General features: G+C 45.8%; 1 protein-coding gene across 1 annotated transcript in view; it reads right to left on the bottom strand.

Annotated features, from left to right (window-relative positions):
- Window positions 1-16,237: 16,237 nt before the first annotated feature.
- The window catches only part of HDAC8 (histone deacetylase 8), a 242,204-nt gene continuing 233,569 nt past the window's right edge, over window positions 16,238-24,872 (bottom strand). The window contains exon 11 of the mRNA XM_060086882.1: window positions 16,238-16,746. Within this exon, the coding sequence (XP_059942865.1) occupies window positions 16,724-16,746 (23 nt within the window). The 3' untranslated portion in view covers window positions 16,238-16,723. The remainder of the gene's footprint in view (window positions 16,747-24,872) is intronic.

The raw sequence follows: 24,872 nt of genomic DNA, 5'->3' as shown, positions 1-24,872 counted from the left end.
CGCCGAGGGAGCGGTCGCATTCCTCTGCCCCAGGCCAGCGGGCTTGGACCCACACTCGCTTCTGCTCCTGTGTTAAAAAAAAAAAAAAAAAAAAGGAGGAGGATTGAAAAGAAGAGAGGATGAAGAAGAAGAGGGGAACAGGGAACAAGATTAGCCCTGGGGAAAGGGCCTTGAGAAACAGAAAACTGAGAAGAGAGCAGGGAGATAACAGGGCATCCTTGGGCACTCCAGTCAGCTTCAGCGATTGTAGCCTTGGTTTCCTGTTTACACAGCGGGGTGGGGGAAGTTTGGAAAGGGCCAACAACTGGGGCCATTCGAATTGATTCCCTACTTGATTTCCTGTTATTTATACATAATGGGAAAACCTCAATGATATGCAAACAGCTTCGGCCACCCAGCCTCTCACATCCTTCATGGCTCCGCCCACTTCAGGCTTTGGGGATGTCATTCCAGTATATGCCCCTTCTGTGTGCTCCCTCCTGGCATTTAACTTCACAAGAGGCCTAGGAAGTCAGCACTATCACCCCATTTTAGAGAGAAAGGCACTGAGCCCAGAGAGGTGAAATAACAGGCCCAAGATCGCAAAACTAGTAAGCAGCGGAGCTGGGATGCACAACAGGGTGGGACTCACCCCTAAGGCCAAACACTCCCTCTAGCCTCCCTGCTCCTCTGGAGCTGGGATGCACAACAGGGTGGGACTCACCCCTAAGGCCAAACACTCCCTCTAGCCTCCCTGCTCCTCTGTTATCGGTGTCTATGCTCTTCTTGCTTCTAGAACGGATGCCCGGCCTCTCCCACTGCAGTTGGTGGTCAATGTGTGTGGGGCAGAAGGTATTCGTGGCCCACCTTGAGGGAGAGACCCTTGAGGGGGGAGCCCAGTTAGGGTCTGTGGCAGGGGTCTCCAGAGATGAGGTGCGGGGTGGGAGAGGGCTGCAGCCCGAGGATGGCAAAGAGGACTCTGAAAACTATTATCTAGGGAAAAGCACAAGGTTTCAAAGGCAGGGAGGGAGAAAGGTGCTGGTGTCGGGGAGAAAGAGACACAGCTGGGCCAGCCAGGCCCTGGGCTGTTTGGGTGACAGCCGTGAAGCTGGAGGCCTTGGGAAGGTGTGAGGTTTTTGTGGGGGAAGAGAAACTCTGCTTTAAGCATGTTTAGTTTAAGCTGTTGGCAGAACATCCAAGTGGAAATAGCTTGCACACAGCCAGGAATATAGGACTGGAAAGAAAGTGTGAGGTTGTGTCAGAAAGAGCAATCGGCAGGATGACTTTCGGCCAAACTGGGGGGAACGTTCCCTGCGTCTCTCCGCAAGCACAGAGAGGGGCTTTCTCCTGAGGCGCAGGACACCGGTGCTTCACTGCAGCGCTCCTTTCCTCTGCTCACCGCAGCCCCTGGAGCCCAGCACGGTCGTGCTACATGCTTCAAATCCCTAAAGGGCGCTGTGAAGGGATCTCAGTCCATAAATTTCCCCATGCCACGGAGTGACAGGGGCCTCATCTTACTTTGCTAAATACATTTCGACTGGGCCTCAACATACTAGGCCTTCCCTCGCTTCACTTCAGCTTCTAGAACACAAGTCTTTGGGGTCTTGTATACTCTCTCTTTTCTGCCACCCGCCACTTTTAGGTCAGCACAGCTGACTTCATCCTTCAGAAGGTGAGGCCATTTTAGTCTGGCCTTGATTCCTGCAGCATCAGGCTGAAACTGCTCCCCTCACCTGAGCCTCACCTGAGCTCCCCTCACCTGAGCCCTCACCTGAGTGATGTAGCAGCCCCTTGGCCCCCAATCTCATGTCTGTGCTGGGAGTACTACCCTGCTCTTGTCTCTCTTGGGCTCTGGGGTCCTGCCTTCCCAGCCTCCCAATATTCAATCGCATCCGAGACCTCAGACTTCCACTCATGATCCATCATGGACCCCACTATTCCTCTAGTCTGCTGGCATGGAGAAGTCTCCCAGCTTGGACCAGTTGCCCTGATTGCCTCTGGGGTTGGCTCAGAGAAACATGGCTGTGGGAATGTGGTTAGGGTGCATCTCACATGTACAACCTGGGGGACTGGAAGGGTTTCCCTGGATCCCCACAGCCACAGACGCTTATCCTTTTGGGGATCAGCAATTAGAGCTGGAGACAGATGGAGGATCTAAGGTCGCTCAGGGGGTCAGGGTGCAGACTCTGCCGCCAGCCACGAGGAGAGGACCACAGGCCCAGTGACCCAAGGTCCCTCTGCTGGCTCCACACTGAGACACTGCCCTCAGCCAGCACATCCAGGCTCCTTGTGTCAATCACAAAAAGTCACCTCCTCTGGGAGGACCAATTAGAAACGGTGCTGCTCCCTCTGGGATTTACACAACGCTCACCCCGGGGCACGCGGCTTTGCAGGAGGAACACAAGCTGAATTTCAGGGGTCCCTGTGTGGGGTATGACCTGAACAAACATATTCGGAAGCCCTGCAAAGAGATGAGCCTGGATGAGCACATGGCTGATGTTCCTGCAGTGGCCTAGCACCCCTACGAATGCCACCTCAGGAGAGTTTTATCCCTCCCAGCGCTGATGAAGAACATCAATGGTAATGTTTCCTGGGCACTTACTAGGTGACAGACCCTCACTGTTCTTAGTGTTCCATATTTATTCTCTCCTCGAATCCCCACAACAACCTGAGGTGCTGGGCGACTACAGAGATGTTAGGCAACTTGCCTATGTCCTACACCCTGTTAGTTTTGGGCTGAGGAGTCAAACCAGGCCCCAGAGCCTCTGCTAGTGACCAGTGGGCCTCACTGCCTTCTAAGTAACGTAATGTCTGCTGGGACCTGCCCCTTATAGTTCCTAAAGGGCTTTCCCACCCATGAGCAGGGTCCATTCACAGCCCCTTCTCCCCCACTGAGGTCATCGCTATTATTATCAATCCCATTTTACAGAAGGAGGCTCAGAGAGGTGAGGCAACCTTGCTGAGGTCACACAGCTAGCAAATGAGGATGCTGGGATTTGAATCCAGTTCTGCCTGCTTCTATCTCCCTTTCTTGCTCTCTAGCTACCCCCCACCCCAAGGTTCTTGCCTTTCCTCAAAACTGAATGTCAGAGCCAGTGGGGCCTGGAAAGATGACCTCATCTGAACCTCACACTGTTACAGAGGAGGAAGCTAGCACTGCATTGCTACCTGGTTCGAGTCAGAGGAAAAGAGACAGACAGACTGAGCAGAAAGAAATGATTCAGCGGAGAGAGAAGGAGAGAGCAGAAGAACAAGAATGTGAACGCCTGGGAAGAAAACAAGGCAAGGAAAAGAAATCAAGTGGGAAAGAGAAAGGCCCAAAGTGGGGTGAAGGCATAAGTGACCGGCCATCTGGAAGCAGCACCGAGCTTGGTGGGGGCGTGTGTTTGTGAAGCAGGGGAGCCAGACCCACAGGTGCAAGGGCCCAGCTGCTGCCAGCCAAGAACTCTCTGGGCCCCGCGCCCAACCAGAAAGAAGGGGCTTTGGGCCGGGACAGACTCTTAGCCAGGCTGAAGCCTTCCTTGGGAAGAGGAAGGAAGGTTCCCATAGCCTCTTTGCATTTTCTTCAAACTTCTACCAAGTGATACCTTTGGAGTCTCGACTCTGGATGATCCCTGCTGCATTTGAATCCCAGGCTGCCTGGCCCTGGCCTCGCCTGGTCTGAGGGGATGGGTAAATGCCAATTCATACTGCCACCAGCTTGGTACACAGGAGGGACAAGTAGGGAGGGGGAAACGGCTGTGCAGACCCGACTGGTCACCTTCCCAGCCAGCTTGAGGCCTGACCTAGTCTGAGGTCCAGAGCCCGGGGCTCTGCCATCAGATTGACCTTTGTTCAAGAACTGAGGCTGCCACTTCCTAGCTGTGTGATCTTGGGCAAGTGACTTTAGGTCGTTGGGCCTCAGTTTCCTTCCATGAAAGTGGGAAAAATAAGAATACCTACCTCATGAGGCTGTGCCAGGGTTGAATGAGATAATGTCTGTGGCTATAAACTCTCAAGTGCTGTACACATGTGAGTAATTACTCTTCTCTGACCCCTATTCCCTGCTGCTTGGGGGATGGAGTCAGACTTCCAATCCAAGTCCAGTTCCAAGCTTGACTTCACCTCCTTGGCCCTGTTTTCCTCATTGTCACATATGCCTGTGTGGGAAGTCAAGCCTCCCGACCCATCGGGGTGGGCTCAGGGCTGCGGCTATTCCTACATGGTTGTTCCTTCGGGCCACAGACATGAGCTGAGCCCCTGCTCGTCCCTGTTTTGGTCACCAAGGCCTCAGAGGGGACCACGGTGCCAATGTGGCCCTCAAGGAGTTCCCAATACAGTGGGGGAGATAGAAAAGCAGACAGATCAAATCAAGCGGGAGATAAGAAGAGATGACATCTGAGCAGAGGGCCAGCATTCACCAGGTGTTGGGGACAGCATGTGCAAAGGCATTAATGGGAACTAGGAAAGCAGCACAGGATGGGGTCGGTAAGGATGCCACGTTAAGAAATTCAGCCTTGATGTGCCCACTGAAGGTGGCGCAGGCAGATTATACATGGAGCCTGGTACGGTTCGTTACTCAGTAAACCATGTGCATTGCCTCCACTTTCTCCATCCACCCTCCACCCCCACCAGCCAGCAATCGAGCTGAGCCCTAAGCTTCCAGGAGAGATCCCAGTCCTTTCTCCTGAACTCAGGCCAATAAGGCACTTGATCCCCCATCCCCCATCCCACCCCCACCCACACCAGCTTCCCAAGCTCAGTAAATGGCACCTCTGTTCACTCAGTTTCTCAGGCCCCAAACCTTGTCTTTCTCTCTCACCCTATGTTCAACTGATAAGCAGATTGTCAGCTGTCTCTTTAAAGTACATCCAGGAGCCAAACCACTTCTCACCACTCCCACAGCCACCACTCTGGTCCAAGCCACTGTCATCTCTCTCTCTGTCTCTCACTTTTAATTAAAAAAAAATTTGAAGTATAGTTAATTTACAGTGCTGTGTTAATTTCAAGTGTACACCAAAGTGATTCAGTTATACATGTATAGCCACTGTCATCTCTTACCTAGACCACTGCTGCAGCTTCCTGACTGGTCTCTTTGCTCCCCCATGCCCTCCAGTCTGTTCTCCACGCAGGAGCCAGAGGGATCCCGTCCTTCTCTACTCAGGAGCCTCCAACAGCGCTCCATCTCCCCCAGGGCAAAGGTCGAGGTCCTTACAGCGCCTGTAGGACCTGGGCCCTCCTACTTCTCTGCACTCTCTCCTCCCCCCAATTCCCTTCGCTTCCGGAACACTGGCCTTGATGTTTTTCACATGTGACAAGGTGGTTCCTGTCTCAGGCACTTTGTATTTGCTGTTCCCTCTGCCTGGAACACTTTACGGGGGAGCCACATGGCTTGTCACCTCACTGCATTCGGATCTTGGCTCAATGTCAGCTCTTCACATGGGCTTTCCCTGGGCACCCTATCTAAAACAGCAATCCTGTCACTCTCAACTCTTACCTTGCTTTATTTTTCTGCATAGGACTCATCACCACTTGTCATATTATATTTGTTCTGTCTGTCCAGCTACAATGCACATTCCACAAGGGTAGGGATTTTTGTGTTTTGTTCACTTCTGTATCTCTGATGACTAGTATACTGCCTGGCACATAGCAGGCTATCAATAAATATCTGTTGAATGAAGGAATGGCTGAGCTGGAGAGTCCGGTTTCTGGGTGTGGGAGAGAGAAGTTGCAGCAGAGTCAGAAGTGAGATGGGGCAGAGATTAGCCAGATGGGCTCAGGGGTGGAATATGAAACAGATTCTGCAGAATATTCCTCAAAGGAGAAAAGAATATGAGTGAAAATCAGATGAAGGCTGGTAGAGGAGAGCCCCGTAACTCAGGGACAGTGTGGGTAGGGTTGGAAGGATGGCATTTGCCCCTCTCTCCCGCCTTCTAGGCTGGTAACCCCAGGACAACGCCATGGAGCTGACAGGTGCCTTCAGAGGAGGAAGTCCAGTCTGGCAGGAAAGCTTCAGGGCAGCAGCCACAAGCCTGGCAGAGAAGCCAGCCAGGGAAGACTGGAGAAGGCCTTGACAAATGACACCCCCCGCCCCCAGTATATAGCTGTGATTTTGGTGGTTTCTCTTCTGTTTGTCTCCATTCACAGACACATGTAAACATTATTCCCACCTCGCAGTTTAACCCTCATTCTCACTCTTATTCTGTCTTTATCTCCATTTCCAACTAATACAAACCCATGCCCTCCATGCCACTCACAGTGTGAATCCCAACAGCGTTTAGGTGACTTCTGGGGGAATGTGTGTTAGAACTGCACTGGACGTCGAGAGCTAGCCTTGGCGCCTGGGGGAACCAGGAAGAGCTGACAGTCACTGCTTTCCCTTCAGCTCCTCACCACTACAACTAAAGTCCTACTATGTGCCAGTCAGGAGTGCTGACATGAACAGGTGGGAAAGGTCTTGAGTGTAATGGAAGAGACATATAGTTAACTTACTGCTAAGCATACAAAAACTTGTCCAATCTCACTAATAAAATCACAGCAACCAAAATTCAAACAATGAACACTTCTGGGGATCAAAATCCACTATCTGTTTTTAATGTACACGCCCCCCCCTTTTTTTAAGATATTGGGGGTAGGAGTTTATTTATTTATTTTTGCTGTGTTGGGTCTTCGTTTCTGTGCAAGGGCTTCCTCTAGTTGTGGCAAGCGGGGGCCACTCTTCATCGCGGTGCGCAGGCCTCTCACTATTGCGGCCTCTCTTGTTGTGGAGCACAGGCTCCAGACGCGCAGGCTCAGTAGTTGTGGCTCACGGGCCTGGTTGCTCCACGGCATGTGGGATCTTCTCAGACCAGGGCTCGAACCTGTGTCCCCTGCATTAGCAGGCAGATTCTCAACCACTGCGCCACCAGGGAAGCCCAATGCCCACGCCCTTTGATCCAGCAGTTCCATTTCAACAAAGGTATCATAAGGAAATAATACAACAAATGTGCAAGGGTGTAAGTGAGACAATCTTCATTGCAATATTTTTTCTTTGAGGCAAAATTCACATAACATAAAATTAGGCATTTTTAAGTCAATAAATCAATGGCATTTGGTATATTCACAATGTTGTGCAATCACCACCTCTGCCTAGTTTCAAAACACTTTTATTACCTCAAAATAAAATCCATGCCCATTAAACAGTTACTCCCCATTTCCCCCTCTCCCCAGACAACAACCAATCTGCTTTCTGTCTTTATGCTTTTGCTTATTCTGGATGTTTAATATAAATGGAATCATACACTATGCAACTTTTGGTATCTGGCTTCTTTCACTTAGCGTGATGTTTTCGAGTACTGTAACATGTATCTGTACTTCATTCCTTTTTTACAGCTGAATAATATTCCACTGTAGGCATATGCCACAATGTTTTCATTCATTCATCCATTGATGGACACTTTAGTCGTTTCCACCTTTTGGCTATTATGAAGACTGCTTCTATGAATATTCATGTACAAATATTTGAACTTCCATTTTCAATTCTTTTGGGGCATATACCTAGGACTAGAATTGGTGGGTCATATGTTGATTCTATGTTTAACTTGTTGAGGGACTGCCAAACAGTTTTCCACATTTTGCATTCCCATAGCAATATATGAGGGTTCCAATTTCTCCATATCTTCATAGACTCTCTTTATTTTCTGTTTTATTTTTATTATAGCCATCCAAATAGGAATAAACTGGCAACTCATTGTGGTTTCGATTTGCATTTCCCTAATGACTAATGATGTTGAACATCTTTTCATCTGCTCATTGTCCATTTTTGTATCTTCTTTGGAGAATGGTTAAACAAGTTATTTGCCCATTTTTAAACTGGGTTGTGTGTCTTTTTGCTGCTGAGTTTTTTATACATTCTGGATACTAAATCTTTATCAGATATATGATTTGCAAATATCTTAAGCCATTCTGTGGGTTGTCTTCTCACTTTCTTGATAATGTCCTTTGCAGCAGCAAAAATATTTAATTTCGAAAAAGTCCAATTTATCTATTTTTCCTCTTGCTGCTTCTGCATTTGGTGTCATATCTAAGAATCCATTGCCAAACCCAAGGTCATGAAGACTTACCCCTATGTTTTCTTCTAAGAGTTTCATGGTTTTAGCTCTTACATTTAGGTCTATGATCCACTTTTCAAAAAAAATAAGTTTATTTTTTTATGGCTGTGTTGGGTCTTCGTAGCTGCTCGTGGGCTTTCTCTAGTTGCTGCGAGCGGGGGCTACTCTTCATTGTGGTGCGCGGACTTCTCACTGCAGTGGCCTCTCTTGTTGCAGAGCACGGGCTCCAGGCATGCAGGCTTCAGCAGTTGTGGCTCGCGGGCTCTAGAGCACAGGCTAAGTAGTTGTGGTGCACAGGCTTAGTTGTTCTGTGACATGTGGGATCTTCCCGGACCAGGGATCGAACCCATGTCCCCTGAATTGGCAGGTGGATTCCCAACCACTGCACAACCAGGGAAGTCCCCTATGATCCAGTTGGAGTTGATCTTTATTTATGGTGTGAGGTAGAGGTCCAACTTTGTGGTTTATTTTTTAACTTTTTTTATTTTTTGCAGTACCCTTTGTTGAAGAGTCTATTCTTTCCCCATTGAATAGATTTGGCACCTTTGTCCAAAATCAGTTGGCCATAAATGTGTGGGTTTATTTCTCTACTCTCAATTCTGTTCCAGTGGTCTGTATGTCTATACTTGTGCCATTAACGTACTGCTTTGATTACTGTAGCTTTGTAGTAAGCTTTGAAATCAGGAACAGTGAGTCCTGTTCTTTTTTTTATTGATTAATTAATTTATTTTTATCTTTGGCTGCATTGGGTGTTTGTTGATGTGCGTCGGCTTTCTCAAGTTGTGGTAAGCGGGGGCTACTCCTCGTTGTAGTGCACCGGCTTCTCACTGTGGTGGCTTCTCTTGTTGTGGAGCACGGGCTCTAGGCACGAGGGCTTCAGTAGTTGTGGTACGCAGGCTTGGTAGTTGTGGCGCACGGGCTTAGTTGCTCCCCGGCATGTGGGATCTTCCCGGACCAGGGCTCGAACCCGTGTCCCCTGCATTGGCAGGCGGATTCTTAACCACTGTGCCACCAGGGACGTCCCAACTTTGTTCTTCTTTTTCAAGATTGTTTTGGCTATTTGTGGTTGCTTGAGATTCCATATAAACTTCAGGATGGATTTTTCCAATTCTGCAAAAAAGTCATCGTGATTACATTGAATCTGTGGATAACTCTGGGCAGTAGCAACACTGTAGCAAAATTAAGTCTTCCAATATGAACACATATGTCTTTCATTTACTTGTGTCATTTTCTCTCAGTAACATTTTGTAGTTTTCGATATACAAGTCTTTCACCTCTTTGGCTAGGTTTATTTCTAACTATTTTATTCGTTTTTTTTTTAAACAATGGCTTTTCCATCTTTTCTCTCTCTCTCTCTCTCTTTTTTTTTTTTAAAGAAGATGTTGGGGGGTAGGAGTTTATTAATTTATTTCTTTATTTTGGCTGTGTTGAGTCTTCATTTCTGTGTGAGGGCTTTCTCTAGTTGTGGCAAGCGGGGGCCCACTCTTCATCACGGTGCGCGGGCCTCTCGCTATCGTGGCCTCTCTTGTTGCGGAGCATGGGCTCCAGACACGCAGGCTCAATAGTTGTGGCTCACGGGCCTAGCCACTCTGCGGCATGTGGGATCCTCCCTGACCAGGGCTCAAACCCTTGTCCCCTGCATTGGCAGGCAGATTCTCAACCACTGCGCCACCAGGGAAGCCCCACTATTTTATTCTTTTGGATGCTATTGTAAATCGGATTTTCTTAATTTCCTTTTCAGGTTGTTCATGGATACAGAAACACACTGATTTTTGCTCGTTTACCTTGTACCCTGCAACTTTGCTGAATTTATTAGCTCTAGTAGTTTTTTTGTTGTGCAGTGTTTTTATCTGTAAGGAAAAATGAGAGCATTCTGAACGTTCAGCATTAGGGGACAAGTTAAACAAATTTTGGAATATCCAAATAATGTGACCACTTTATGGTATCCAGATTTTTTGGTATGTCTGAAATATGTCATAAAAGATAATATGGTAGTTCTTTGTGGATTGATATGGAAAGCTGTCCATGGTGTATAACAAAGTGAGAAAAATCAGGTTAACAGAAAGGATGATTTCATTCATGTAAAAAAAAAGTCAAATGGTCATATATGCATAATGCCAGCTCCCTGGGGTCAGGGATTGTTGTCTGTTTTGTCCACAGATATAACCCCAGTGCCTGGCATGCTGCATGGTACATAGTAGGTGCTCAATAAGAATTTATGGACTAAATGAAAAAAGTCTGGAGATATAAACTCCAAACTGCTAACAGTGGTGATTGCTGAGGATGGGGTTATGAGGGAACCATTATCTTATTGTTTGAATGTTTTTACTTCAAGCATCTATTGCAAAAATAAATAAATAAATAAAGTCTTGGGCTTCCCTGGTGGCGCAGTGGTTGAGAGTCTGCCTGCCGATGCAGGGCACACAGGTTTGTGCCCCGGTCCGGGAAGATCCCACATGCCGCGGAGCGGCTGGGCCCGTGAGCCATGGCCGCTGGGCCTGCGCATCCAGAGCCTGCGCTCCGCAACGGGAGAGGCCACAACAGTGAGAGGCCCGCGTACCGCAAAAAAAAAAAAAAAAGTAAAGTCTTTCCATTACACTCCCCCCATCCCCCCGCCTCACCAAGTAAGAAAGGCACTGTGGGCAGGCTGAGAGAGGAAGGCACTAGGACTCATTCCATCAGAAGTAAACAGAGGCTTCTCAGTCACTTTGGAGCTGGGCCTCAGCAGGCTCATGTCTGTTGTCCCAGCGGCTACAGCCATGTTTTTTTTTTTTTTTTTTTTTTTTTTTTGCGGTACGCGGGCCTCTCACTGTTGTGACCTCTCCCGTTGCGGAGCACAGGCTCCGGACGCGCAGGCTCAGCGGCCCTGGCTCACGTGCCCAGCCGCTCCGCGGCATGTGGGATCCTCCCGGACCGGACCGGGGCACAAACCCATGTCCCTTGCATCTGCAGGCCGACTCTCAACCACTGCGCCGCCAGGGAAGCCCCTACAGCGATGTTTTTAAAATGCAAATCTGATCAAGCCACTCTTTGGCTAAAAAGTCTTTGATGGCTCCTTACCTGCAGGATCAAGCCTAGCGTCCTCTACCTGGCACAGGAAGCCCTTTGTGATCTGGCCCCTGCTATTGTTCTTCCTGTCATTCACTAATATATATCACAACTTTTTCTTATGGAAATTTAAAAGCACACAAAAGTAGAGAGAATAGTACATTCAACCTCCATGTGTCCATCAAACGAGCTTCCACAATGATCAACATTTTTCAAATTTTGTTTCAGTTATCTCCACCCACCACCTGCTGCCACTTCCCCCGTACACTTTCCCCCTCTGGAGTATTTTAAAATAAACCCCAGATATATTATTTCACTTGTAAATACTTCACTTTGCGTCTTTAACAACTGAGGACTTAGGTAGATATATAACTACCATGCTGTTACCATACTTAACAAAATTATCAATAATTTCTTAACATCACCTAGTCCCTGTCCAAATTTGCCCTATTGTCTGAAAAATATCTTTTTATAGTTGGTTTGCTTGAATACTGTCTAATATTCTGTGTTCCAGCAGCACCAAACTGCTTGTCACTTCCCTAAATTTCATGTGCCTTTGCCAGGAATGTCTGCCCCCAGTCTAGATTGCCTGTCCCGCCTCTGTGTCCCATAATACCCAGAACGTGAGGCGTTGCTTTGTCTGAGTGTGTAGTTCCACCATTCCATAGGTATGTATGGAGAATTACAAGTGCCAGGTACCATGCCAGGCACTGAGGTGCAACAATGAAATTGCCCAAATTCCCACCCTCCTAGGGGTTGTGTGTGTGTGTATGTGTGTAGGAATAAAAATGAATAAGATAATGATAAATGGTATAAAAATAAATGGTGTTTTGGAATAAAGAGAGCAAGGTGGCTACTTTAGATGGCATGGCTAGAAGGAGCCAGTCTGGGGAAGATCTGAGCATTCCAGCTGGAAGTACTAGCCTGTGCAGAGACCCTAAAAGGTGAGGGTCTTAGAAGGCCCCCATCTTCAAAGGCTCTATATATGTCTGTCTTTACCTCTACATTTGTAGCTCTCATCCTTTGGGGGAATCATGAAAACCCCTCTGAGTGTTGAGAATCTGATAATAGCTATGGTTCCTTGCCCCAGAACAACGTACCAATGCACAGCCACATGAATTTGCATACTATTCCCCTAATCCTGAAGTCAGAGAATGTCAGGAAGCTTCCTTGCCTAGACTGGGCTCTCATTTAGGGCAGGAACAGTGTCTAATACTGACAGCTAGTATGTACACTACTATGTGCTTTCTTGCCTGATCTCTTTGATCCCTCAAAACCACCCCATGAAGTAAGTACAGGGATTATCTCCATTTGATCAATGAGGAGGCTAAGGCTCAGAGAAAGTAAATTACTTGGCCAATGTCACACATCTAGTGAGTGACAGGGAGGGGAGTCAGACCCAGACAGTCTGAGGCCAAAGTGCATATGTGCTGCTGGTCAGCTTGGGGCCCAGCACTGAGCAGGTTTGGAGACTTGTCCTTAGCAAAGGCAGGGAAGGAGGAGCTGCTGGAGCTTTCCGTGCAGGGGCTTAGAGATGTCAAAACCTGCTCGGCCTGATGGCTGTTTGCTTTTCTTCTTTCTCTTCCTCCTCCTTGTCTTCCTCTTCTTCCTCCTTCTTCCTTTTTTGTTGAATGACAATAGTTGATTTTCTTATAAAGAAGTCTTTCTGCCTTAGAAAGAGTCTTTTAAATATAGAATTGGAAATATACCCCTCTTTCTGAGACCACTCACACTGAAGGCAACAGAGGCAGATCCACCTCCCCAAAGGGAAACTGGCTTGGGATTTTTCCATTGGCTTTCAAAAAATATACTTATTTACTTTTTTTGATCAGGTAATACATTCACATGGTTCAAAACTCAAAAGGTACAAAAAGGAACACAGTGCAAGTTTTCCTTACTCCCCTGCCACCTGCCACCTGGTTCCCCTGCTTGGAGGGAACTGAGGTGTCCCAGTTTCTTGTGTACCTTCCCAAAGGTGTTTTAGGCATGTCCAATATATATATTCTTTTTGGTTTCTTTTGTTGTTTTTTTTAAAACATCTTTATTGGAGTAGAGTTGCTTTACAATGGTGTGTTAGTTTCTGCTTTATAACAAAGTGAATCAGCTATACATATACATATATCCCCAAATCCCCCCTCTTGCGTCTCCCTCCCACCCTCCCTATCCCACTCCTCTAGGTGGTCACAAAGCACCGAGCTGATCTCCCGGTGCTATGCGGCTGCGTCCCACTAGCTAGCTATTTTACATTTGGTAGTGTGTATATGTATCAATGCTACTCTCTCACTTCGTCCCAGCTTACCCTTCCCCCTCCCTGTGTCCTCAGGTCCATTCTCTACGTCTGCATCTTTATTCCTGTCCTGCTCCTAGGTTCGTCAGAACCATTTTTTTCTTTTTTAGATTCCATATATGTGTGTTAGCATACGGTCTTTGTTTTCCTCTTTCCGACTTACTTCACTCTGTATGACAGACTCTAGGTCTATCCACCTCACTACAAATAACTCAATTTCGTTTCTTTTTCTGTATGTGCCCCACGTTACAGGGATAAGGTAATAGACCCAGAAAGGTCAAGTAACTTGCTGAAGAGCACACAACTACATACTGCTGTCGTTGTGTGGGGAGGGCCGGAGAGCAGCATGAGGCTTGGTCCAGCTTGGACTTTGGAAGCAAAAAGAAAGTTGTTTACTCCAAAGTCACAGTTTAAAAATATTTTAGCGGCATGCGGTGTGGGCAGGGGGAAAAGTAAGGGAACTTGTAGTTCCAGGTGGGTTGGCTTCCTGGCTCTGCCACTGACAACTGGGCAAGTTACTTCACAGTTTATGGCCTCAGTTTGCTAATCTATAAAGTAGAGAAGATAATACCCACCCAGCGGGGTGGATAGTGACATACTCTAAATAAAAGTGATTTGTAAAATGGGGCATATTCCAATGCTTGCTTTGCATTATTATTATGGTTATGATGGCTGGTCCTTGTGGGCACAAAGGCGGCTGTTTCCTGAAGGGAAGGCAGGCTCACACTGGGTACAAAGTTGCTCCGCCCTCAAGCCACCTTATCTAAAAAGACCCTCTCCAGCTGAATGAATTGTAAATCAGGAACCCTCTAGCCGGATCAGTCTTCCTTGCCAGCTCAGAGCCTCCTGGGTTGTTAGAACAGCCCCAGGGCCTGAGCATAAACTCTTCCTCAGTGGGTGTCTTGAATTTACTTTGATCTGTAACTTTATCTGCAGGTCAGTTCTTTTAATAAAAAGTTTATGTATTTATTTTTCCAATTACAAAACTAGACCCTGCTTACTAGAGAAAATTGGGAAAATATTGAAAAGTAGAAAGAACCAAAATTAAGCCATCTTTATAACTTCTTCCTCCACAGAAGCCCACCTCAGTTAATATCTTGGTGTATTTCTTTTCTTTTTTTTTTTTTTACAGCTTTACTGAGGGTGTAATTGATAGACCAAAAGCTGCACATATTTAATGTGTACAATTTGATGAGTTTAGACAGAGCGGAGCAACTCTTGCTCTCTCTTGCTTGTTTTGGGAATACCACCTTTGTTTGGTATTTCAATTTTAATTGTAAAAAATGGAAAATGATTCCTACTTCCATCTATGGGATTTTTTTCTTTAGCCTAATGTTTTCAACAAGAATCAAATGAAAAGGAATCCTGAAGGCCACTGAGGTGATGCCGTCTCTCAGGAACAGGCCTGGCCTCAGTTCAACAGCTCACTCTGGGGCTCAGCCATGAGGGCCAGTGCTGGTGATAAAGGGCTCCTTCTGGTTCAGGCCCATTCCCCTTGAAAGGAAAATGGAGCAGTAGTATTCACCACTTTACCAGGTGGTTGCGTCTTAGGGCTGAGTCCCTCACAGGAATTTGGGTGATGATTTTGGGGGGTGGGTCCCTTAGAAAGGATTGGGATACCGGACCCCGCAAGCCTTTGAGACCACAAATCTTGGTGGGTGGTCCCTTGCAGGCTGGGAATTCAGAGAGTTCTCATTTGCCTTCCTTGGCCTCCCCACACCCCACCTGCCCCATTCAGCGCCTCCTCCCTCTTCTATTTTTTAAAATCCCCCTTCATTTTGGCATAAGTAAAACTGTCCTTAAGCTGAGAGTGTATAATTAGGATAGTGGGCATCTGAAGTGACTGGTATTCCTAGCCGACCAGGCGCCCCGATGCTGTTTAATAAAAGCTTGGCTATTCCCAGCCCAGGACACGTTCAAGGCTTTTTCCACTCTCTTCTGCCGAATGCCCTTCCCCCCTCAGTAGCCTGGAGCAATACAACTCACCCTACAAGGCCCAGCTCAAATATCATCCCCTTTGAAACGCTCTGGGATGCCGCCCCCGCCGGGCGAATTGCTATCTCCCCAGCGCTCCCACAGCTCGGGATTCATGTTGGCTACAGAGCACGAAGCATGTTGGGATCTGGTTCTTTCCCTCCTACTTTGCCTTGTCTGGGAGTTCCTAGATGGCCAGGATGAGGCCGTGTCCTTGTCTCCCATACAAGTCCCAGTAGCTGTAGGAGCTGCATAAATATTTGGCGAATCAAATTCCAAAATCGTGACGTTTGGCTGTCCCTTCTGCTTCCTCATCTCTCTCGTGACCCCCCCCCCACCTGCATTTTGCCATCTCTCCTTCGCCTTTGAGGTTATAGTAACACCAATGCATCACAACTGTATCCCATTTTCATCAAGTGTGCTGATCGTCTACACTTGACGGGAAGTAGCTTCTGTTCATCAAGATGTCCCTCTTGTCTCTGACATGCCACCTGCTCTTCCTATCCCCGAGTGGCTCCGCAGGCAGGGACAGCTCCTCCGTGGGGTGCCAGCGAGACCCTCTCCATGGTTGCAGCACCTGTATTCCCATGAGCCCTGACAGGCCCCAGCACAGGTCGGAGCTTGGCTTACTGTCCCCAGGACTTAGTGGAGACACACTAGCTCCTCAGCAGGATCCAGTACTCAGAGTCAGCCTCCCAGGCTGGGCCAGAGCAGAACAGGGAAGCAGCAGGGTTACTCTTGATACTTCAGTGAGAGGAAATGTTCAGAACTGTGTGTGCTGTCAGTGGTACTTTACAATGAGGACAATGGCAGAGAGGGGTAGGTTTTCAAAGATTTTATTAAAAAACAAAATAGATCCGCAACCTTGAAAACAACACGGGTGGATTTCTCCCCACCTCCCAGTCTGCTGACCAGCCCCCCTCCCCCCGAGGCTCCACCTGGATGGTCCTGAGGCCCAAACCCTGCCTGTCAGCTCCCCGCTGCCCCACAACCTGGCAACCAAATCTCCATGCTTTCCTCCAGCTTCTGATCTGTCTCCTTTAAGAAAATAAAAATACCCCCTCCCCAACTTGCTTAAAAATAATTTTCAAAGATTAAAAACGGCATCTGTGTGTTTTTAAAAAATAAACACTTTAAGTATTGGAAATCTTTGTCTTCCCCTAGGTCTAGTTGAGGCCTCTGGGGTGCCTGCCTGCCTCACCCCAGGAGGCCAGCTGCCACTTGGTGCCCCTTGGAAATTTTCAGGAAGTAAAATTCTTCCAAATTTCCCCTGCAGTCACAAATTCCACACACTGCTCCCATCAACAGGCTGTCTTCATTACAGGCACTGCTCCTCAGCTCTGGAAACCTGATCTCTTTTTGTCAACTAGACCACATGCTTCAGATTCCCTACAAACAGGAGAGAAAACAAAAATCAAATTCAGGTAACATATGTGAATTATACCTCAATAAAGCTGCTAAGAAAAGGCACTTTCATTTTGGGGCTAGTTCTCTTGCTGCCCTTGGGAACCCTGAGACCCCCAACATATGAACAAGCTCAGGCTAGACTGCTGGATGGTGAGAGATATCTGGCCCAGTTATGCCAGCAACCACCAGCCACCCACCAGACATGTGAGTGAGGCCTTTGACAGCTGGCTGACTGCAGTGTTGGGTGAACCCAGCCAAAACCAGCAGAAGAACCACTCAGCTGAACCCAGCCCTGATTGTTTTAAGAGACACACACACACACACACACACACACACACACACACACATTCCGGCAACACTTTTCAGAGTTTGCATCTCACTAACTGCATCAGATCTTCCCCTGCCCCCAACCTTTCTTCCCCCCACTTAGCAAGGCACAACCCTCCTAGCATTTTCTCTCGTGAGTACCTGTGAAATACGAATTGGGGATTTCCCGCTGCCCTCAGGTCTAAGAATCTTAGAGGGAAAAGCAATCACTTTAAATCCTACAGGACTGGGCTCTAGGAATGAAAAGTTTGCTCCCTTGGTCCCTCCACAGTCTTCTCCTTGTCCCACTTCCCCAAGCAGAAATACTGGGCTCCAAACCCTACTGACCACTTCTCCTCTAAAACAGGAAGGATGGTCCATGAGGGCAGGGACATGGGCTGCCGTACTTTTGGTTGATCTCCAAAGTCTAGCCCAGTGTCTCACACATAGTAGGTGCTCAATAAATGGCCGAATAAATGGATGAATGGAAGAAAGGAAGGAAAGAAAAATCAGCACCCACATGCCTATCTGGTTTAATTTTTAATTTTAAATCGACATACAGTGAAATTGACTGTTTCTGGTATGTGCAGTTGCGTGATTTTTAACACACATAAAGATTCATGAAACAGATTGGTCCCATTACCCACCAAAATCCCCTGTGCTAACTCTTTGCAGTCACATCCTCCCCTCCCCCTCTTACCACCTGGCAACCACTGACCTATTCTCCATCACTATAAGTGTTGTCTTTTCCAGAATGTCATATAAATGGAATCAAACAGTATGTGACCTTTTAAGACTGGCTTCTTTCAAGCAGCATAATGCCTTTGAGTTTCATGCAAATTTTTCAGTGTATCAGTAGTTCATTCCTTTTTTGGTACCCTTCACCAAGTTTCTCCAAGTGGCAACATCTTACATAATTATTATTTAATATAAAAACCAGGAAATTAACACTGGTATAATTCACAGACCATATTTAGGTTTCACCAGTTTTATATGCACTCATTTGTGTGTGTGTGTATGTATGAGTGTTTGTGTGTAAGAGTATATTCTATGAAATTTTATCACATGTATAGGTTCGTGTAACCTCCACCACAAGAAGATACAGAAATATTCCATCACCACAAAGATCTCAATGCTACCTTGTTAACTCCCCTCCACCCGCTATTTGTAAGCCTGACAACCATTAATCTGGCCCCTAGGCCTATAATATTGTCATTTCAAGAACGTTATCTAAATGGAATCATACAGTATATAACCCTTTTTGAGATGGGTTTTTTCCTCTCACTCAGCACACTGCCCTTAAAGATCTATCCAGGTTATTGGGTGCATTAAGTTCCTTCCTTTTTGTTGCTGAGTATTGTTCCGTGGTATGGACATGGCACAGTTTGTTTAACCACTCACCTGCTGAAGGATATCTGGGCTGTTTCCAGTTTTTGGCTATTACACAAAAAGCTGTTATGAACATTCACGTACAAGTTTTTGTGTAAACACAGTTTTCATTTCTCTGGGATAAATGCCCAAGAGTGCAATTGCTGGGTCCTATGGTAGTTGCATGTTTAATTTTATAAGGAACTGCCAAACTGTTTTCCAGAGTGGCCATACCATTTTGCATTCCCACCAGCAATGTATGAAGGATCTAGTTTCTCAGCATTCTTGTCAGCATTTAGTGGTGTCACTAGGTTTTATTTTAGCCATTCTGATAGGTGTGTAAGGATCTCTTATTGTGGTCTCAATTTTCATTTTCCTAATGGTCAATAATGTTGAATGTCCTTTCATGCACTTATTTGCTGTCTGTATATCCACTTCATGTAATTTGTTAATTGAATTTTTTTTACAGTTGAGTTTGGAGAGTTCTTTATATATTCCAGATACAAATCTGCTGTTGCATATATGATTTGCAAATATTCTATCTCAGTATATAACTTGTCTTTTCATCCTTTTTTTTTTTTTTTTGGCTGCAAACCGTGTGGTTTGCAGGATCTTAGTTCTCTGACCAGGGATTGAACCTGGGCCCTCGGCACTGAAAGCACAGAGTCCTAACCACTGGACCACCAGGGAATTTCTTGTCTTTTCATTCTTCTAACTCTTGCAAAGCAAAAGTTAATTTTTTGGATCATGGTTTGGGTGTTTTCAACCCTTAAGCTCACAATCTCTGGATAATCTTTTTTTTTTTTTTTTTTTTTTTTTTTTGTGGTACGCGGGCCTCTCACTGCTGCGGCCTCTCCCGTTGCGGAGCACAGGCTCCGGACGCGCAGGCTCAGCGGCCATGGCTCACGGGCCCAGCCGCTCCGCGGCATGTGGGATCCTCCCGGACCGGGGCACGAACCCGCGTCCCCTGCATCGGCAGGCAGACTCTCAACCACTGTGCCACCAGGGAAGGGAAACCCCTCTGGATAATCTTTGATTCTTCATCTCTTAGTTCAAGCTCCCTTCACATCTTATGAGTTGCCAAGCCTAACCTCAAGATGTCTCCCAAATCTGTCCTCTCCTTTCTGTTCCCCTGTCTCCACCTTATTAACAGTTCTCATCACTCAGGTCACTGCAACAGCCTCTTAACTGGTGCTTGCATCTCTGGAGCTGTCCCCTCACAATTCTAGCTGTGACCACATGCCTCCTCTGCTCTGAAATAACTTTAGCAGCTCCCGACCACCTATGACTGAGGTTTAACACCTTAGCTTACATGTGCCCCATCCATACTTTCCCATCTCCATGTGGGCCTTTGTGTTGTTGCCTCTTCTTTGGAGAACCTACAGGGGATCCTGGTGCTGAAGTGAGGGTCCTTCCATCTGTAAGTACAGCCAGAGCTTGATGAGTGAATGATTGCACGGATGGACAAAATCCTGTGTCCGAGTGTCCCAACAACACATGTTCACAGAAAGGAAAGGTGGGTGCTGTATTCTCTGCTCTTCTGTCTCACTCTCCAGTTACATTTGGAGGCAATTAAGAAAAACAACAGAAATAATTTCCACCAAAAGTTGATGATGAGCAATACTGAGTTTGGGTAACAATGAAAATGTAAGCTTAAATAATGCCCATTGTTTTCCCCTCACATCTAGCTTTTCCAGCAGTGGGTGGCAGCCTGAGAAAATTCTAAAAGCCAGCATGGCCTGGGGCCTGGGGCCTGGGGAGACACAGAGTACAGACCAGAGGGGGCAAACTCAAATGCCTACAGAGGCCAAGAATGTACCAGATGTCAGTAGAACAGACTGGGGGCAAGACATACGGAGCCCTCTGGATCCTTTTTTCTTTTTCCTACTTTGCATAATAACATGATTATAAGAAATCATTTCCCTTTTTCTTAAATCTATTACAAAAGAAAACAAGACCAAAGTGGTGTCAGTGAGATGAGAAATGGAAACTCACACTTGGCCTAGAGTAGGAGGTACAACAGCAAAAGGTGGGGTCTGTGGCAAACAGGAAGGTACCTGCTCACAAAGGGGGCAGCTGCTACTCGGCTCCAGCCATTCACTAGTGTGCAGGAATGTGGGCCCAGTGTGACCAGATCTTTCCATTTTCCAAGAGAAGTCAGAAATTCACATTTTTATGCAAAGTTTTCACAGTGTAAAATGTGGACAACTACTTAAAAATTTTTTTAACATCTTTATTGGAGTATAATTGCTTTACAATGGTGTGTTAGTTTCTGCTGTATAATAAAGTGAATCATCTATGCCTATACATATATCTCCATATTCCCCCTTTTGCGTCTCCCTCCCACCCTCCCTATCCCACCCCTCTAGGTGGTCACAAAGCACTGAGCTGATCTCCCTGTGCTATGCGGCTGCTTCCCACTAGCTAGCTATTTTAAGTTTGGTAGTGTATATAAGTCCATGCTGCTCTCTCACCTCGTCCCAGCTTACCCTCCCCCCTCCCCGTGTCCTCAAGTCCATTCTCTACGTCCGTGTCTTTATCCCTGTTCTGCCCCTAGGTTCTTCAGAACCTTTTTTTTTTTTAGATTCCATATATATGTGTTAGCATACAGTAATTGTTTTTCTCTTTCTGACTTCCTTCACTCTGTATGACAGACTCTAGGTCCACCCACCTCACTACAAATAACTCAATTTCATTTCTTTTTATGGCTGAGTAATATTCCATTGTATATATGTGCCACATCTTCTTTATCCATTCATCTGTCGATGGACACTTAGGTTGCTTCCATGTCCTGGCTATTGTAAATAGTGCTGCAATGAACATTGTGGTACATGTCTCTTTTTGAATTACGGTTTTCTCAGGGTATATGCCCAGAAGTGGGATTGCTGGGTCGTATGGTAGTTCTACTTTTTAGTTTTTTAAGGAAGCTCCATACTGTTCTCCATAGTGGCTGTATCAATTTACATTCCCACCAACAGTGCAGGAGGGTTCCCTTTTCTCCACACCCTCTCCAGCATTTATTGTTTGTAGATTGTTTGATGAAGGCCATTCTGACCGGTGTGAGGTGATGCCTCATTGTAGACAACTACTTTAAATTTTTAAAGAATATCATGTGGCATGTCAATATGTGAAGCTAAACAAAACAATTTTGGAAGCAAGATGTGGTCATGGGCTCCCAGTTTGTGATCTCTGGGACAGCTCTGCTTTACACCCATGGCACCCCATTTCATTCTCAAGTATCTTGGTTTCAACAATAAATTATATCGTCACCCTATCTCTGATGTACAAGAAGGAGCACTGAATTGGGACCCAGGAGGCTTGGGTTCTATTGATTCATTGACTGACTGACTCATTTATTCATCCACTTATTCAATCAACACTTATGGAGTGTCTATTCTTTGCCAGTACTAGGTGCTGGTGAGCACTCTAGTCTTTTGCTGTTGTTGTTGCTATTTTTTTCCCTTAAATTTATTAATTTATTTTGGCTGCACCGGGTCTTAGTTGCGGCATGCGGGATCTTTTAGTTGTGGTACGCGGGATCTTTTAGTTACTGCATGCATGTGGGATCTAGTTCCCCGACCAGGGATCAAACCTGGGCCCCCTGCATTGGGAGCCCGCAGTCTTACCCACTGGACCACCAGGGAAGTCCCTGTTGCTAATTAATAGACTTTATTTTTGGAGCAGTTTTAGGTTTACAGAAAAACTGAGCAGAAAGTACAGAGAGCTCTCATACCCCCCTGTCCCCCTCCTCCCCTCAGAGGCAATTTCCCCTATTATTAACATCTTTCATTAGTATGTACATTTGCTACAGTTGATGAATGAATGTTTATACATTATTATTAAGTACAGTCCATAGTTTACATTAGGGTTCACTCTTGGTGTTATACAGGTCTATGAGTTTTGAAAAGTGTATAATGTTGCATATCCACCATTACAGTATCATACGGAATAGTTTCACTGCCCTAAAAATCCTGTTCTTCACCTATTCATCCCTCCCTCCCTTTCCCCAAAGTCTTGGCAGCCACTGATCTTTTTACTGTCTCTATAGTTTTTCCTTTTCCAGAATGTCATATGGTTAAAATCATACAGCATGTAGCCTTTTCAGACTGGCTTCCTTCACTTAGCAATACACATTTAACGTTCTTCTACATCTTGTTACTTAATAGCTCATTTCTTTTTAGCAGTGAAAAATATTCCATTGTCTGGATGTACCATAGTTTCTTTATCCATTCACCTGCTGTAGGACATCTTGGTTGCTTCCAAGTTTTGGCAATTATGAATAAAGCTGCTATAAACATTCATGCGCAGGTTTTTGTGTGGACATGAGTTTTCATCTTATTTGAATAAATAGCAAGGAGCATAATTGCTGGACTGTATGTTAAAACTATGTTTAGTTTTAGAAGAAACTGCCAAACTGTCTTCCAAAGTGGCCATACTATTTTGCATTCCCAACAGCAATGAATGAGAGTTCCTGTTGCTCCAACATCCTTGTCAACATTTGGTAGTGTCAGTGTTTTGATTTTAGCTCTTCATAGTTATGTAGTGGAACTCATTGTTTTAATTTGCAATTCGTTAGTGACTGATAGTGAGCATATTTTCATACACTTAATTGCCACCTGTACAGCTTCTTTGGTGAGGTGTGTGTTAAGATCACTGGCCCATTTTTTTGATTGGGTTGTTTTCTTATTGTTGAGCTTTAAGAGTTCTTTGTATATTTTGGCTGACAGTCCTTTACTGGATATGTGTTTTGCAAGAATTTCTCCCACTCTGTGGCTTGTCTTTTTATTCTTGTAATCTTTAGTCTTTTTAATGTAGAGTGGCATTGTCCAATAGAACTTTCTGGGATGATGGAAATGTTCTATATCTACGCTGCCCAATATGGTAGCCACTAGTTACCTGTGGCTACTGAGCACTTGCAATGTGGTTAGTGCAAGTGAGGAACTGAATTTTAAATTTGATTTTAATAACTTAAATTTAAATGGCCACATGTTGCCAGTGGTGACCCTATTGGACAGTACAGATATAGAACAGTTCCCTTTTGCTTTTTATTTTCTTCATGACACTGACTGGGGACATTCTTATTTGCTCTTTCATTTACAACCTCCCTATTGATCCATTAGCAAGTCCTGTCAATTCTACCTCCACAATATTTTCCAAATCCACCCACTTCCCTTCATCCTTCACTGCTATAACTTTACTCCAAGCCACTGTCACCCCCTGCATGGACAACTCTAATAGCCTCAACATTGGTCTCCTTGCTTTCAACCTTGTTGCCTACGCCTTTTTCTCTATGTAGCAGCCTGAGTATTTTGTTAAAACTTAGGTCAAACCACGTTACTCCTATGCTCAAAACCCTCTATGGCTTCCAATCACATCTAGAATAAAATCCAAACTACTTAGCCACCAAGCTCTGGAGGGTCTGACCCCGTCTCTGGTCTCCTGTCTGCCACCACCCTCTTTGCTCACTCTGTCCTGGCCACACGGGGCTTCTTTATGTTGCTGGAACACACGAATCATTTTTCCCTCTTAGGGCTCCCCCTTCTTTGCACGTGTTATTCCTTCCACCTGACATGCTCTGTTCCTGGATATTGTTATTCCTGACTCTTCTCATCACTCAGGTCTCAATCCAAAAGTCACCTCTGAGGGGCCTGATGACTACCCAGTCTAAGTGGCCACCCCCAGTCACTCATTTTCTGTCACATCATCCTGCTCTATTTTCTTCAATATCCTTAGCACACCGAACATATCCTGCGTGCTTATTTGCTAACTTGTCTGTCTCCCCTCACAATCTCCATGCGGGCAGCGATGTGTCTGTCTTGCTCATCACTACTGTTAGCCCCCTCAACAGCGCTCAGGAATTGATCAATCAATATTCACTGAAGGAATGAACATCTCTAGAGCTACAGGGCAGCTGATAAAGCACTATCCCATTTAGGCTACAGAGCCTTAAAGCTTGGCCATTGCTCTTAAAGCCCTTAGAAACATGGTTGAGGTGAGCTGACATATGCTTACAAAAAGAGCCTCAATGCCACAAGGCTAAGTGGCAAATAAGTTCTGAAGACTGTCAGCATCATAGCAGTTTGGAGGAATGTTGGGGGTGGCCCCAGAGCCCTTGGAGGCTGAGTGGCGCCATAGAGGAACAGAGATGTGAATTTAGGACTGCTGAAAAGTGTTCCAACTTTCATTATAGGAGTACCCCTTTCAGGAATGTTGTCATGTTGACTTAACATCTGTATTAATAGTAACTCTTTTTCTTTATATCAACTTACTTTAAACATTTTAATACTTATTTTGGCCTCATTTATCCTAAGTAATGATAATAATAACGATAACAACAATAATGTTGTGCTTCGATTTGAAAACATACATTAAAATAAATATGAAAATAGTCTTGAGGTCTTTGTGTCACCTCAAATTGCCTCTCACGCAGAGGT

Source organism: Mesoplodon densirostris, chromosome X (genome assembly GCF_025265405.1).
Source record: "Mesoplodon densirostris isolate mMesDen1 chromosome X, mMesDen1 primary haplotype, whole genome shotgun sequence".
NCBI lineage: Eukaryota > Metazoa > Chordata > Mammalia > Artiodactyla > Ziphiidae > Mesoplodon > Mesoplodon densirostris.
The sequence above is the reverse complement of the archived record's forward strand: the minus strand, read 5'-3'. Positions and strand labels throughout refer to the sequence as shown.